This window comes from Athene cunicularia (genome assembly GCF_003259725.1).
Source record: "Athene cunicularia isolate RWA chromosome 19 unlocalized genomic scaffold, athCun1 chr19_part1, whole genome shotgun sequence".
In the NCBI taxonomy this organism is placed as follows: domain Eukaryota; kingdom Metazoa; phylum Chordata; class Aves; order Strigiformes; family Strigidae; genus Athene; species Athene cunicularia.
Window position 1 is genome coordinate 4,120,716 of NW_020799124.1, and position 13,284 is coordinate 4,133,999.

General features: G+C 52.9%; 2 protein-coding genes across 2 annotated transcripts in view; both read right to left on the minus strand.

Moving 5' to 3' along the window:
• The window catches only part of ULK2 (unc-51 like autophagy activating kinase 2), a 43,257-nt gene extending 40,246 nt beyond the window's left edge, over positions 1–3,011 (minus strand). The window contains exon 1 of the mRNA XM_026861822.1: positions 2,934–3,011. Coding sequence (XP_026717623.1) covers positions 2,934–3,011 — 78 coding nt within the window. The remainder of the gene's footprint in view (positions 1–2,933) is intronic.
• A 1,190-nt stretch (positions 3,012–4,201) lies between these two features.
• Positions 4,202–13,227, minus strand: NLE1 (notchless homolog 1). Its single transcript, XM_026861686.1, has 12 exons — positions 13,002–13,227; positions 12,699–12,916; positions 12,510–12,589; positions 12,135–12,211; positions 10,718–10,815; positions 9,119–9,311; positions 8,572–8,707; positions 8,146–8,192; positions 7,790–7,992; positions 6,734–6,893; positions 6,573–6,643; positions 4,202–5,981 (listed from the first exon to the last, which is right to left on the minus strand). The coding sequence occupies exons 1-12, from the start codon at positions 13,140–13,142 to the stop codon at positions 5,969–5,971; spliced, it is 1,437 nt and encodes a 478-aa protein (XP_026717487.1). The 5' UTR covers positions 13,143–13,227; the 3' UTR covers positions 4,202–5,968.
• Positions 13,228–13,284: the final 57 nt, after the last annotated feature.

Here is a 13,284-nt window from a genome sequence, read left to right on the forward strand (position 1 = left end):
TGGGCCCGCCAGCACGGCCCCGTGGGCCCGCAGCACGGCCCGTCGGCAGCAGCCAGAGGCAGGAAGGCAGCTGTGGGGCCATCCCGCCCTGCCCCGCTGCTTACCCAGCTCCTCCAGAGCGTCTTAGCCCTGTTCCTGCCGCCGTTAGCAAGCGAGACATCAAACCTAATACAAGGAACTTAAATCGACGGAGAAGCAATGGAGGAACAAGCACGCAAAACGCTGTAAGCCAACGACACTTCAAGTTGCTCGCTCTATGAGGTGAACAACGTCCGTAATTTACAGCCTCTGCCACCCAGCACTTTTTAGATCAGCCCCGGGGCTGTTTACAGCAACACGTACAAACATTAAAAAAAAAACCCAACCAGCCACCTCACACCAGTCACATGGAGCCTTTGACCTTCACCTCCAAACCTACATAACTATGCTCCTTTCTTTGCTTTCTATTCCTCGCTGCTCTCTTCCCCTTCCTCTCTGTCCCTGTTTTCCATCACACCACCTCCACATCCCCGAGCTGTTTCAGGCCTCCCCAATGTCCCCATCTGCCCCGGACCCCCTCTGTCACCGCAGCAGCAGCGATTAACCTTCCATCAAGGCACACGTCGGGATGGCGCGGGGCAGAGCTCCGACGCCTCGCAGCTGCGCTGCGCCTTCTCTCACGTGATAAAGGGTCGCTTTCAGCACTGCTGGGTCAAAATAGAGCCTGAGCAGAGAGATACACAGTTGGTCCTCTTCCTATTCTTCTCTAATCTCCCTTTGCTTTCTGGTGCTCAAAACCAAGCTCTGCCAGAGCTGTGTGTCATGTCAAAACTCCTCCAAAGACAACACACTTGGATTAAAAAACCACTCAGCAATAGATTGTTAAGGGAATATTGACAGCCTTATGAAGGACATTTAAAATCTAGACATTTTATGGAGATATCAGAGGAATCAAGACATCTGTCTTGTACCAAAAAGAACCAAAGGGCTCTAAGACCCCACAACACTGAATTCCCCCCTTTATTTTCTGAAGTTCTGAGCTTCCATCCAAAACCCATTCATGGCACTCCCCTAACAAAACTGATAAACTGAAGCTGACCAAGTAATTTTAGCGGCTCAGAACACCCTCGTGGAAGGAATAAACGAGATGTAAAAATATTCCAAGTTAATAATAAATTAATGTGTCGGTAGTAACACAGACACTTTCTAGTATGTGTTCACAGTGCCCCTTTAAAACCAGGAAAAAGCTCACAAGGCTCAATGTGTTAAATATTCTGATTCAGAAAATAATTTCCCTGAGAATTGGCTGTTTATTGCCATGCACTGATTTTCGCATTCAGTATCAATCCACTCAGTATCAGCATGTATCCTCACCCCAAAGTCAATGTCACAAGCTACATTTTAGGGAAGCTAAAAAAAAAAAATAAATCCAGAAAGATGCTTTTCAAACAGAGAAAGCCACTTCAGGAATTTCTAAGCCACCCATTCTGCATTACACTTCAAAACTGAGACACATTTCCCTTCAGCTGCACATCTGATGTCCTTTTGTCCTCGTAATGGGGCTGGAGCCCTCGAGCAGGTTTGTTTCAGCACAGCAAGGACAAAACAGCCAGGAGCAGCAGGGAGGTTTGACCAGAATAACTAAACATGCTGCACATCGCACTGGGGTTCGAACGGGATCTGAAGGGCTGAGGTCTGAAAAATGCCTGAATGAAGGGCTGCGGGATTTGCATGCAGGTCACTCATTTGAGCCGGGTCCTTGATTAGTGTCTGGGAGAGTTTCTAGGTGTCAATACTTCCAGCATCGGCAGACTACAATAAACCTATTTACAAACAGCACCTTCACTTGCCTTTGCCGTTGAAAAAGATCAGAGACAGAACGGACTGAATTCACCCGAGCCTCATTACTAGAGATGCTGGGAGAGCAATACAGGATAACCCCATGGGGCTGGTGCTGCTCCTCCCTCGCCCAAGGAATACACACAGCTATTCGCCATTTAGCACTGGCAGGAGGTAGCAGCCCTGCAGCACTTGGGAGGGATGCACTGCTCTGCTCTGACAACCCACATGGCAGGACGATAAAATACCCAGTGCGCTCAGAAAGCATGGCCGGGCAGCGGGCACCACTACCGTGTCTAATCGACCACAGCGATCCTTCAAAAGTACAGAGTACTGTGCCCTCAGTTTATTTTTAACATCATACTGTGCAAGAGCTGCAGCCCACTGACAGACCATCCTCTACCTACAGCTCAGCAAGGACCACCGATTTACAGGGTCAGAGTTAAGAAAACAAGAAACAGCACTGGAGGTGGATTTGTGGCTCTCTCCCAGCTGCACTGCCAAATGAGTCCCTCAGATGTGAGCCAGGACTCATGATCACAAGAGCAACAGATTGAGGAAGGAATCAGCACTTTCCAGGTTGCTTGTCTGAGTACACAGAAGTATGCTTTCAATTCATAGCAGCTTCCCAGAACACAGACATCACTGTCCCGAGTTTCCAGAACACATTTCATCTTCGAAGCACCAATGGCTTTCACAGCATGCCCTTTTCTGCCATACCACCAAAATGCAGTCCTTTCTGAGGTAACACACCCCCTGAACGGTGCCTGGGCTGGCCCAAACAAAAGCAGAAAGGGTGCTTTTCTTAATGTTCATGCAGAACAATGAAGGTTTTCTTCCTGTTCAATGAAAGATTTTTCTTGTATCTCTCCCCAGGCTATAAACATGCACGTGGAAGTTAAATTACTAATATGGGAAAATAATCGAGATGATACGAGATGAGCAGAACATGAACATCCAGCTCCGAGGACCCAGGCAGCACACGTATGCCACCTGGCCAGCCCTCCTGCACGAGTAAGAACACACAGCCCCAAGAATAGTTTTCATAAGGATTCTAAGGCCTCACTTATCTAAACCAGCCCCCAAAGGCAGGAGTCTGGCATTAACCTGCTCACCTCAGCACTATCCCAAACGATCTGCTTCACTCGAGGTGTTCTCACTATTTTCTTCCCCCCTTCCTTCCCTCCCTCCATCATACCCAGGCATTTATCAGACAGATAAACCTTTCTCAGAGGACTGTCATTCTTCCTAGTCCTTATCGTCACTGTCCTCCCATTGGGGATTTGTAACAAAAATAATGGTGGCATCAGCTGAGCTTATCACAGCTTTTAAAGGAGAAAGTGTCAAAGGGCTCCGTGGGACAAACAGTTTCTGGATATGCTTAAAATTATTCTTATATTACCAGTAAAGAATAACTCCCCTGTGGTAGGCATACCCATGTGGTACACTGAACAAGTAACTTGGGATAAACTGGATTGAAACACAGCAGCAGAAGCTGAGATCCCCATCACACAGCACTGGAAAAGTTCAGAAGTTTCAGTAGGTTTTCTGTAAGGTTAGCAATGCAGTTCCCAGAAAAGCAATCAGAAAGCTCCAGCCTACCTTCTAGATTTATCCTTTAAGAAAAAGTAATGTCTTCCCCATTAATAACACCATCGACCCAAATTTGCATCTGCAATTCTAAAAATCAGCTAATTAAAGCTCACATCACCAGCACCAGCAGAGGGAAGGAGGTCACGCGCTTACTTCGCCTCCTGCCAAAAAGAAGCCACCTCTGAAGCAAGGGGCAGCAGCTCTTCCCCAGTGCACCAGAGCAGGCAGGAGACTGCAGAGCAAGGCCCGGGAAATGCTGCATTCAAATAAAACTGGGAGGAGTGTTATGGGATTGCTTGGAAATACAGCTGGAACCGGGCCAGCACTTAGCATGCATGAAGGCTGGTTCTGTATGAATGATAAAAATAGTAGCAGCTGCTTAGATAGGAGAATACAATTTGGTCTGCGTGCAAACCCATCGCATAGTGTGGTTCAAAATCTCCCTGCTATCAAGCCAAAGAAAGATTAGGGCCAAGATAGCTTATTTTGGTATAAACTTACTTGCAAGGCCCTTCAAGAGGTCTCACTTTGCTTTGGAAAACCTTTTTGCTTCAGCATTAGGAAGGTGGGTTGTAAGCAGGCTCTGTTGGGTGACCAGTATCCCAGCAGGAGAGCCTGAAGGGATGGCTGAGGTTAGGGGCACAGCCATAGGGCACAGCCATTGCTTTGGTTTGGAAATCGGGGGACAAGGAAGTGCTTCAGGTAAAGGTACACACACGCAGGGCCAAGCCAGTCCCCGCAGGCAGGATCACTTGCCCCAGCTCTGATACATCTCCACTTCTAACACAAAACACTTGCAAAGCAGCAGGCTTCTCAGCCATGCCCAGAGAGCCATCAGCTGCACGTGTGCCGTTCTCCTTCCCAACAGCACGGTGGTCTGGGGAGGCAGAATTACCAGCTACAATTTTAAAACAGCCTATCCCACAACATTTACCTCGGCGAATTGCAAAAGGTTTTGTTTATGCAGATGGACACAACGTGGCCTTCATCATCAGCAAGAACCAACTGGAGGAAGCACGTTAATGAAAGAGCAGGTACTGGATATTGAGTTCTTCCCAAAAGATCCCACGAAGATAGAGCCTGCTGACTCGGCTGGTAGAAAGAGATACTAACAGGAACCATAATTTGTGCTCCCACTCATATTAAAGATTTAATCCTTTGTTCCAGCCCTTTGCTCACCTGAACACTCGCAGACAAGCAAATGGCCATGACTGCACCATCCCCCTTAATTCCCCAAAGCAATCCTGCCAGCAGGAATAAAGTCCTAAAATGCATATTCTGCAGCTGGGAAGCATCTGTGACCCAAACTCTGGTTCTGAGTTGTAGTCATCACCGAGTAGCACCTGCAGCATGAGGGCTATGGAGAGTGTTTTGGCCTTCATGCTAACTTGCTGCAATCAATCCTGACAATAAAATTTCTACTCCTTAATAATCACATCTTGATCTTCCCCGTTTGGTAAGCATCCTGGAAATAAACACTAAATCCAGGTCTATTCACCTCATGATTGTTTTAAGCCTGAATTGACTTATAAAAAGGCTTATGAGCAAGCTTACAAATACAAAACTGACAGTGTGAATCCCTCTCACCCACTGGGCAAGTAAATGCACTTGAGAAATTCCAGGAGGAGCCAACTCTGTGCAATGGAAGTTTTGCCATTTACTGTGACAGTCTCAACCCTGCTGTCAGCATATATCCAGGGCAAGGGACAACCACCACCCAAAACTGCTTCCATTCTTCCCCTTCCCTCTCCCTTCCTTCCTTCTCCCCCCCAAGGCAGCAGTGGATGTGAAGTGGGCACTCTCTTCCCTGTTCAGAAGCACAAGTGCCCCATTGCCCCATTTCCAAGAGCCACTGAGACCTGAAAACTCAGTGCAGCTCTCACAGTTGTTTGAAGTCTGTGCCTGTTGCACCCTGAGTGGATGAGCAACTGAGTTACCTGCTGTGGATGGGGAGGATCACTAACAGATAATGCTTGGCACAGCCCACAGGCAAATGGGCTGAGTGAAAAGGCAAAACCTTCCTGGAATAACGAGAAGCCCCCCCAAGACCTTATTCTCAGCAGATCTTTGTCCCAGGCATGCAGCTGAGCACAATTCTGCAATGTAATGATGTGCTGAATTTTCCCCTTTCTCTCTCCCTCTGTGAAGGTCACACAAGGACAACCCTTTCTGTTCCCACTAAAAGCCTTTCTCTGCAGGACTCTTCACATAGCAAGAAGGGGCACGAGCCATTCCCACCCTTCACTTGCCCCTTCCAAGGTGGCAGGCTACTTGTAAAGCTGAAATTTCAAGAAAAAAAGTCAGTTGAGATGGAGGCAGATAAGATATTCCTCCTGTAATGTTCAGAGAAAACCATCCTGCAAAGCACAGCTCTTAAGAACTAGAATTAAAATTTCCTTAAATATAAGGAAAGAGTCCATGAGGGAGAGCAGCCAACAGGAACAGGGAGTCAGGCACAGGTCAGCCTCCATCGTCGATCACCTCGCAGATCTCCCAGGCAGATTGTGCCCAGGGCAGGCCAGTGTGGGATGGGAGCGACAGCGTCGTGTCGCTGCTCCTACCGACGCCATCTGCAAACAGAAAGAGCTGCTGCATCTCTGATCTGGCACCAGTGCTGCCACATGCCCCAGCAGTCACATGCCACAAGCAGGGCCACCTTCCACTAGCCCAGGTTGCCCAAAGCCCCGTCCAACCTGGCCTTGAACCCTTCCAGGGAGGGGGCACCACAGCTTCTCTGGGCAACCTGTGCCAGGGCTTCAGCACCCTCACAGGGAAGGTGGTCATCAGCCATGGTCAAATGGCAACCAGCTCATGGGAATCTGTCTGTCTGCATAACTCGGAGACAGCAGAAAGCGAGAAAGAAAGGGTCTGACCAAATGGTACAACTGCTCCTTCTCTCCAGGAGCCAAAACATCCGAGTCAAATTTCACCACTGCCTGCTCAGCTGGAGGGACTCTGCTTTCTAGTCATCTCCCAGGGGACAGCAGCAGTTCCTGCCCTGAGGGAGGTCAAGTCTCCAGGCTGGAATTTGGCCCAGCACTGTGCTCTCTGCAAGGAGAGATCATGCCCTAACCGTGCAGGTCTCTCCAAGGAGACTGCAGCTCTGAGGGACACGTGGAGCAGCAACAACATCCTCTATGGACACGCAGCAGGTCACTTACATCCGCAAACACTTATCCTTCCCTCCGCTCGCTACCCTCTGGCCGTCTGGGCTCCAATCCGTTGCATACACCTAGTATTAGGGAAAGACACAGTTATCTCTGCTGGGAGGGGCTGTCGTTCCTGTCTCCCTCAAACACCTCGGCTTGACCAGACACCTCACCTCGTCTGCATGGCCAGGAAGATCGATGGCCAGTTTCTTCATCTTGGCATCCCAGACCTTCAGCGTGCTGTCACTGCTCCCGCTCACCAGCAAGCGGCTGTCGGCTGACCAGGCGATCTGATACACAGCCGAAACGTGCCCTCTCAGCGACGTCACGTACCTGATGGTGAAGAGGAACAGAGAAGCTGTTAGAGGAGCAGGCAGCTGGGTTTGTTCCAAACCCACCCTTGCCCAGCCTTCATGTTTCTTCTCCACCTGTGAGTAAGAAGAGTTGCTGCCGCCCAAGGCAGTCAGTTGCTACACAGTCCATAGGTGGTTCAGTCTGTCTAAAAACCCTCCCAGACGGGCTCAAGAGCCTTCTAGAGGAGGGCTCTTCATCTCAACTCCTCTGCCAAGAAACCCTTATCCAGCAGGCAACACTACAGCCTTACTGTGCAGATGGGTCCCTCCTCTCTCTGGCCAAGCAGCCTGGATTTAGAAGGACCGTTAAAATTACCGACACGAAACCCAAGCATAAAGGCTGATTTATAGGGAAGGACTGCTGCCCCAGAGAGCTCACCAATACTCTAGCTGAAGGTTAAATACTGCACTACGGGCGCACCCAAACACCAACAGCACCATTTGTAAACTACAAAAATTTACATCGTCCAGAATAAGCTGTTCTCTGGCACAGGAACCATTTAAAATGGGTCAGTTTACAGTGTGCAATGCACACGTCTTCAGGAGATCGGCCAAGAGGAACATCCCATCCCATCCCATCCGCCCCTGCCTTGGAGAGCCGGCCTTGCAGCAGGCAGACCTGTGTCTGGGTGACAGCAGGGGTGCCCACACACACCCAAGCACAGACCCTGTAACACAGCGAGAGCCAGAGAGAGGACTTCTCAAGGGTAGAGACAGAGGCAGCAGAATTACTTTTCATGAGTTCAGGCTAGAGAGATGTTGAACACACCAGGGACCTGCTGGCAATGACATTGGGGCCCATCTCTGTGTAACCTGGGCACTGCACAGAGACCCCACAGGAGCACCACACCTCTGTAACCCAGCAAACCAACTCACTTTCCTGTCCTACCATCCCAGAGCTTTATGGACTTGTCAAAGGAAGCACTAGCTATTATCCGGGTGTCTGGCGAGAAGAGAACTTGGTTAATCAACGCCTGGTGGCCCGTCATTCTCTCCAGTGGCTTCTTGTCTTCTGCTGGTTTCCAAAGAAACAGTGTGAAGTCATCTGACCCTGAGACGAGCCTTTCTGGTTCCTGGCCCTGAGAAAGGGATGAAAGAGCCCAAGGCTTGTACACGGCAGGAGTGGAGAGCTTGGGAGCTCACCAGCACTGGGATCAACAGCCAACTCCGTACAGTTACTGCTTCCACCAGGTACTAGTGTTATAAACCACAGCACAACAAAGGGGACTTACCCTGACTTGGTCATACCTCTGCTGTGCCTTGTCCTTCAGTTCTGCCACTGAAAGAGGGAGCGAAGAAAAAGAGATTTGCAATTCTTAAGTGGAAGGAAACTTGATAACCCTGTGATGCCCATTCCAATCCTGGCTCTGTGGGCCAAGCAGGTGCATCTGTGACTGCTCACCCACTTCCCCTTTCCTAAGGGCAGCAACAGGAGCAAAAGCCCTTGAAAACAGAGTGGCCTTCCCATCCCCCAGACTGCTTGACCCTGTGCATGGGCAAGGAAGATGGTGGCTGCCAGCATGACCAACACTGGCAGGGGACCTGCTCGCAGCTCTCAAGACTGCTTTGGCTCGTAGCAGCAGCAAGAAGAAACATGAGGTCTCCCCACTACCCTGCCTACCGCCTGCCCCAGCCTACAATGCAGGTGCTGCACTTACAGGAGCCGCTCACATCCTGTGGGTTGATGGTGGCTTCAGCAGGTTCGAAGGCACCGGTGCGGAGAACGTAGTCAGTGCTAAGGGCCATGGTGTTCACCCAGTGAGCGTGGCCCTGCAGGGTGCGGCACAGGACCCCCTGGGAACAAAACTACTTAGAGAGGGATGGGCAGGACAGAGCCAGACTGCGCAGGACCCACCAAACCCATTGCACTGCAGAGGCCAAGCCTAAAGTTTCCAAATCCTGCAGCCAGGCTTAGCAGGGAAGAAATGACACCGTTGTGCTTCAGGGACCGGTTTCCTGCAAGGAACTCACCAGGACAGGTTGTTCCAGGAGTGTTTCCATTTTATGCTTTTAGGGATGAAAACATTGCACAACAGCTACCCCTTCCTAACAGTGTTAAGCAACAGGCTCTGCCAGGTCAAGCAGTACCCCCGCTGCACCTCCATTTTCCAGGGCACAATCTGTGCCATGAAGAGCAAACAAAGCTACAACACAGCGTGTCCAACCCCCTTCGCCAGCAGCCCTAGGGTTGCCCGCCTCACTTACGTCCTGGCTCCTCCAGACTTTGATGGTCCTGTCCTGGGAGGAGGAGTAGAGCAAGCCATCGCCCCCCCACTTCACACACGTCACCGACTGCGTGTGGCTTGTGAGGATTTTGTCACACCTGCCCATCAGCGTGTCCCAGATGCGGATGCTGCCGTCCTTCGAGGCACTCGCCAGGTAGCGGCACTCTGGGTTTCTGGGCAAAAATAATCATCGAATCCATTTGCACAGCGCACAGAACAAATCCACCAAGCTCTTCCCTCATCAGCCCCAGAGGATTCACAAGCCCAGAAGTCCATAAAAAACAACTTGGCTTAAGATCAGAGAGGGGTCAGGCAGGGGCAGAGTGCAGACCTATGGAGGACAAGATCCCACAAGGCAGGGGAGAGGCAGACAGATGCTTCCCTCCAAACCAACTCTTGGGCTGCACGCTGGAGGCACCAATCCAGCATAAACCTGGCACCTCACCTCCTGGCAATGACCTCGGTTTTGCTGAAGGCAGCTTTAACCCACTGGCTAATGAGGGGATCACAAACTAGCACCTTCGCTGGGCATGGCTGGGGAGAGCCCTGGGCAGGGGGATCAGTTTGCCTTACGCAGGCAGCGCAGATGGCTCCCCTGCCCACACCACGCTCCCCCTCCAGCAGGAACCGTGCTGGCCTGCGGACACACATCCACCCACGTGGCTCACGGGGGCAAATTAACACATCTGGAAGCAGCTGGCCACAACCCAACAAGGACAGGGAGCCACAGCCTTCCTTGCTCTGCACATCGTTATAAATCAGCACGGTTTTAATGTGAGACAGTGGTCCCTGGCACCAGCAGCAGTGAGGAAGAGCACGGCCCCTCCTGCTGTGCAGGAACAGAGCAGGGAGTGCAGCTGGCTGGAGACAGGGAATTGGAGCCCTGGCAGGGTCATCTTCTTCCTCTCCATTTCTTCATCCTCCTTTATAATCAGTTTTTGCTAATCCAGTTAATTATTTGCAAATAGCTAGAGTTTCCTACCGGCAAATTCAATTTGCAGGGCTCTGCTCAGAAGGGGCTCTTTTAATTTATTTATTTATTTCTGTCATGTCTTGGATTATTGGCTACAACTGACCCCCTCCACCCATCTGTCCCAGAGCTTGAGCTGATCGAAGGGATAAGGGGATTGCAGTTAATCAGCCCTCACGATAAATAAACAAGACGACAGAAGCAAACCAGGATGCAGGAGAGCAGAGAGGGAGTGTTCCGCAGAGCCTGAGCTCGGGCACCACACGGACTGGCCTTCCTGCTCCTAGCTCAGTGCGCTGGGGAGGAGAACATCAAACGTTTGTCCAGCACCATGAAAACATCGTTTTCCATAGGCAGGTGCTTTTCATACGGGGGAAAAGGGGGCACAGCCTGACAGCAACTTCCCCAGCAACCAGGCAGGGACTGTGAGCAGTGGCTGGGACTCCTCACTCCTCAGTAGACATGCTTCTCCCAGCCCCCCCGGGGATGTGCACGCACCCCCTCTGTGCCCTGTGCCGGGTGAAAGGCAAACGGGAGCAGTGCCCTTCGGGTCAGGCTGCTCCTTTCTGCACCAGTAAAGGGGCAGGGCTGGGCTGGCCCTTCACTTACATGTGGAGTGGTTCCCAGCACAGACACGTGATCCATTTGGAGTGGCCAGCGAGCACCCGGCCGATCTGATTGCCGGTGGCTGGGTCCCAGAGAAATATCTGTCCAAGGGAGAATGCAAGAGGGTCACGTCAGGCCACACACATCATGTGAATCCCAGGGACGTTCGGGCTCCATTTAGAAAGCATAAACGTCCTTGGTGTCGCATTTACACTGGCAGAAGCAGGAAGCAGAAAGAGAGGGGGGCAGGAAGGCTGGATGCCTTTTCAGATCCCTGCAGCAATCAGCTGATATCTCAGAGAATGAGACCTGATCGCCCTCCTCTCTCCCTAGAACGCTGCTGCTACAAAAATACCTGCTTCAACCTAAAAGCAATACAGGTCCCCAAAAAGCCAGCCTAAGCCTCTGACATCCTGTGCCAGGGAGTTAGTGAATGTTTTCAGAGCGTGATGAAAGCCAGAGCACGCTAAATGCTACTTATTATCGGATTCTGTGGGTGAGACACATGCTGGTTTTCTCTTGTTTTTTCCACTCTCTATATAAATGTTCATCCAAAGAGCCAAGGCATTAGTCATCTCCTACTTAAGAACCTGTGAGAAACAGTGAAACAGAGGACAAGCGGCTCCCTGGGCTAGAGTAAAGCCAGAACAGCACCAAAGGAGGGCAGAGCCACCCCGGCCTGGCCTATTTCCTTGGGGCTGGTATCACAGGGATCAGAAACCCAGCCTGGGACAGCAGCTCTGGCCACTCCCAGACCGTTTGAAGCTCAGACCGAGCAACCGCCCCTCTGCAGCTCAGCACCTTGCTGACTCACTTCTACTTGCCCACAAGTGCTCCCACTTCCCCAGGCGTTTCTGTGCGCATCTTAAGGGCACACGTTTTGCCCCACAGCAGGGGCAGGGCCCTCTTCACATTCCTGCAAGAGGGAACGTGGCTCTGTCTGAGCACTGCGAAACAGGCTGCCACTGCACGTCTGGGTCAGGCAAGCAGCAACCCTGCCGTGGCTGGGCGATACCCTTTCTTGCTCCAGACACCTCCCTCGTGACGGAGCCGTCTGCCAAGGCCCGTGTCCAAAGCCTGGATTCTTTCCTGTGCTGAGGGAGAAGCATCTGCCACAAGACAGCAGGGCTCAGCAGCGAGAGCTCTGCAAAGGCAACAGAGCCACAGCCCGGCCCAGCACAGAATTCAGAGACACCAATTGCAACTACCACAACGCAACGGTGCTCTGGGGAGAAGGGAATCCCGCTCAAACAACCGGATACGCGCCTCACGCCCCAGACAGAACAAGTCTTCACCCCTTAAACCCCCACAGCCCCTTTACCAGGTTTCATTTCAGTTTAGAACAGGGCTGCAGAGGGTTTCCACATTCCCACAGAGCCAACCCGGCCCCGTGCCGAGGCAGTGGGGACCCAACCCCTACCTGGCTGTTCTTGCAGCCCGAGGCCAGCTTCTTGCCGTCAGGCGACCAGGCGATGCTGAGCACCCAGTGACGGTGACCTGGTGGAGAGAGAGCGTGAGCGAGTGTGAACGGAGAGCTGAGACTGCCCGTCCCCGGTGTCCCAGCACGCAGCCACGCCAAGGCAGGACTGGAGGTTGGGGGAACCCTCCACGTTCCTCCTGGCCAGAGCCTCTTCCTCTGCTACATGAGTCAATGAGAGCTGCTCCCTCGCCGAGCCGCAGCCCTGTACGGCTCAGGCAGCACCCGGGCTCTGCTCTGTTTGTCCCCCCGAGCAGACAGGGGGGCCCTGAGGGAGGAGGGTCAGGACCTGCCCCCCGCGGACACCCCCACGCCCACCTTTGGCAGTGAACTGTGGCGTCTCCGTGCTGAGGTCCCAGAAGCGGACAGTCGTGTCTCCAGAGCCGCTCGCCAGGTACCTGCAAGAGAAGGAAGAGCCCAGCTCAGCGCAGTGACCCCGTGGAAGGTGGGGGGATAGCGGCCACCGCTTCATCCTGAGCTCCCCACTCGCAGCCAGACCCATCGTACTTTCCCGTGGGGCTGAAGGCCACGGAGATGACGGCCTCGGTGTGTCCCTCCAGGGAGCTGGTGCAGCGGGTCACCGCCCGCACCCTGAACACCGCCTGCGGCTGGTAGATGATGTCCAGGACCTTCTCCGTCTCCACGCTCTGCCCCGCCAAGGTCTTCTCCAGCGACGCCACGATTTCGGCATCATGGACGAAGAAGGCCAGAGGCACCGGCTCATCCTGGGGGAGAAAAGGCCGGAGGGGTAGCGAGGGGCGGCCCCGGGTTGGGCTGGGGGGTGCCGGGGGAGCCTGGGGGGTGTCTCACCTTCTGCAGGAGGGCGTTGCAGACCAGCTGCAGCTTGTCCGGGGTGATGGTGGCCGGGACATCGAAGGGGGAACCCAGGGACTCCCCCGCCTCATCCCGGAACTGGATCAGGAGCCGCTGCACGTCCTCGTCCAGCGACATGTTCAGCGGCGAGGATCCCCCCGGGGAGGGGGCGCGCCCCACAGCACCCACCCGCGCGGGGGACACGGAGGACCCGGCGTGGAGCCCGGGGAGCGGGAGCCCTGGGGAGGAGCCCTACAGAGGGACCCGGGGCGCCCCGGCC

Excerpts from the sequence above, each read along its gene's own strand:
- NLE1 (XM_026861686.1), bottom strand. The coding sequence starts at position 13,142 with ATGTCGCTGGACGAGGACGTGCAGCGGCTCCTGATCCAGTTCCGGGAT. Across the intron at positions 12,917-13,001 it reads GCAACGCCCTCCTGCAGAAG|GATGAGCCGGTGCCTCTGGC; the intron begins GTGAGACACCCC and ends TTTCTCCCCCAG. Across the intron at positions 9,312-10,717 it reads TGCTGGGAACCACTCCACAT|AAACCCAGAGTGCCGCTACC; the intron begins GTAAGTGAAGGG and ends ATTTTTGCCCAG.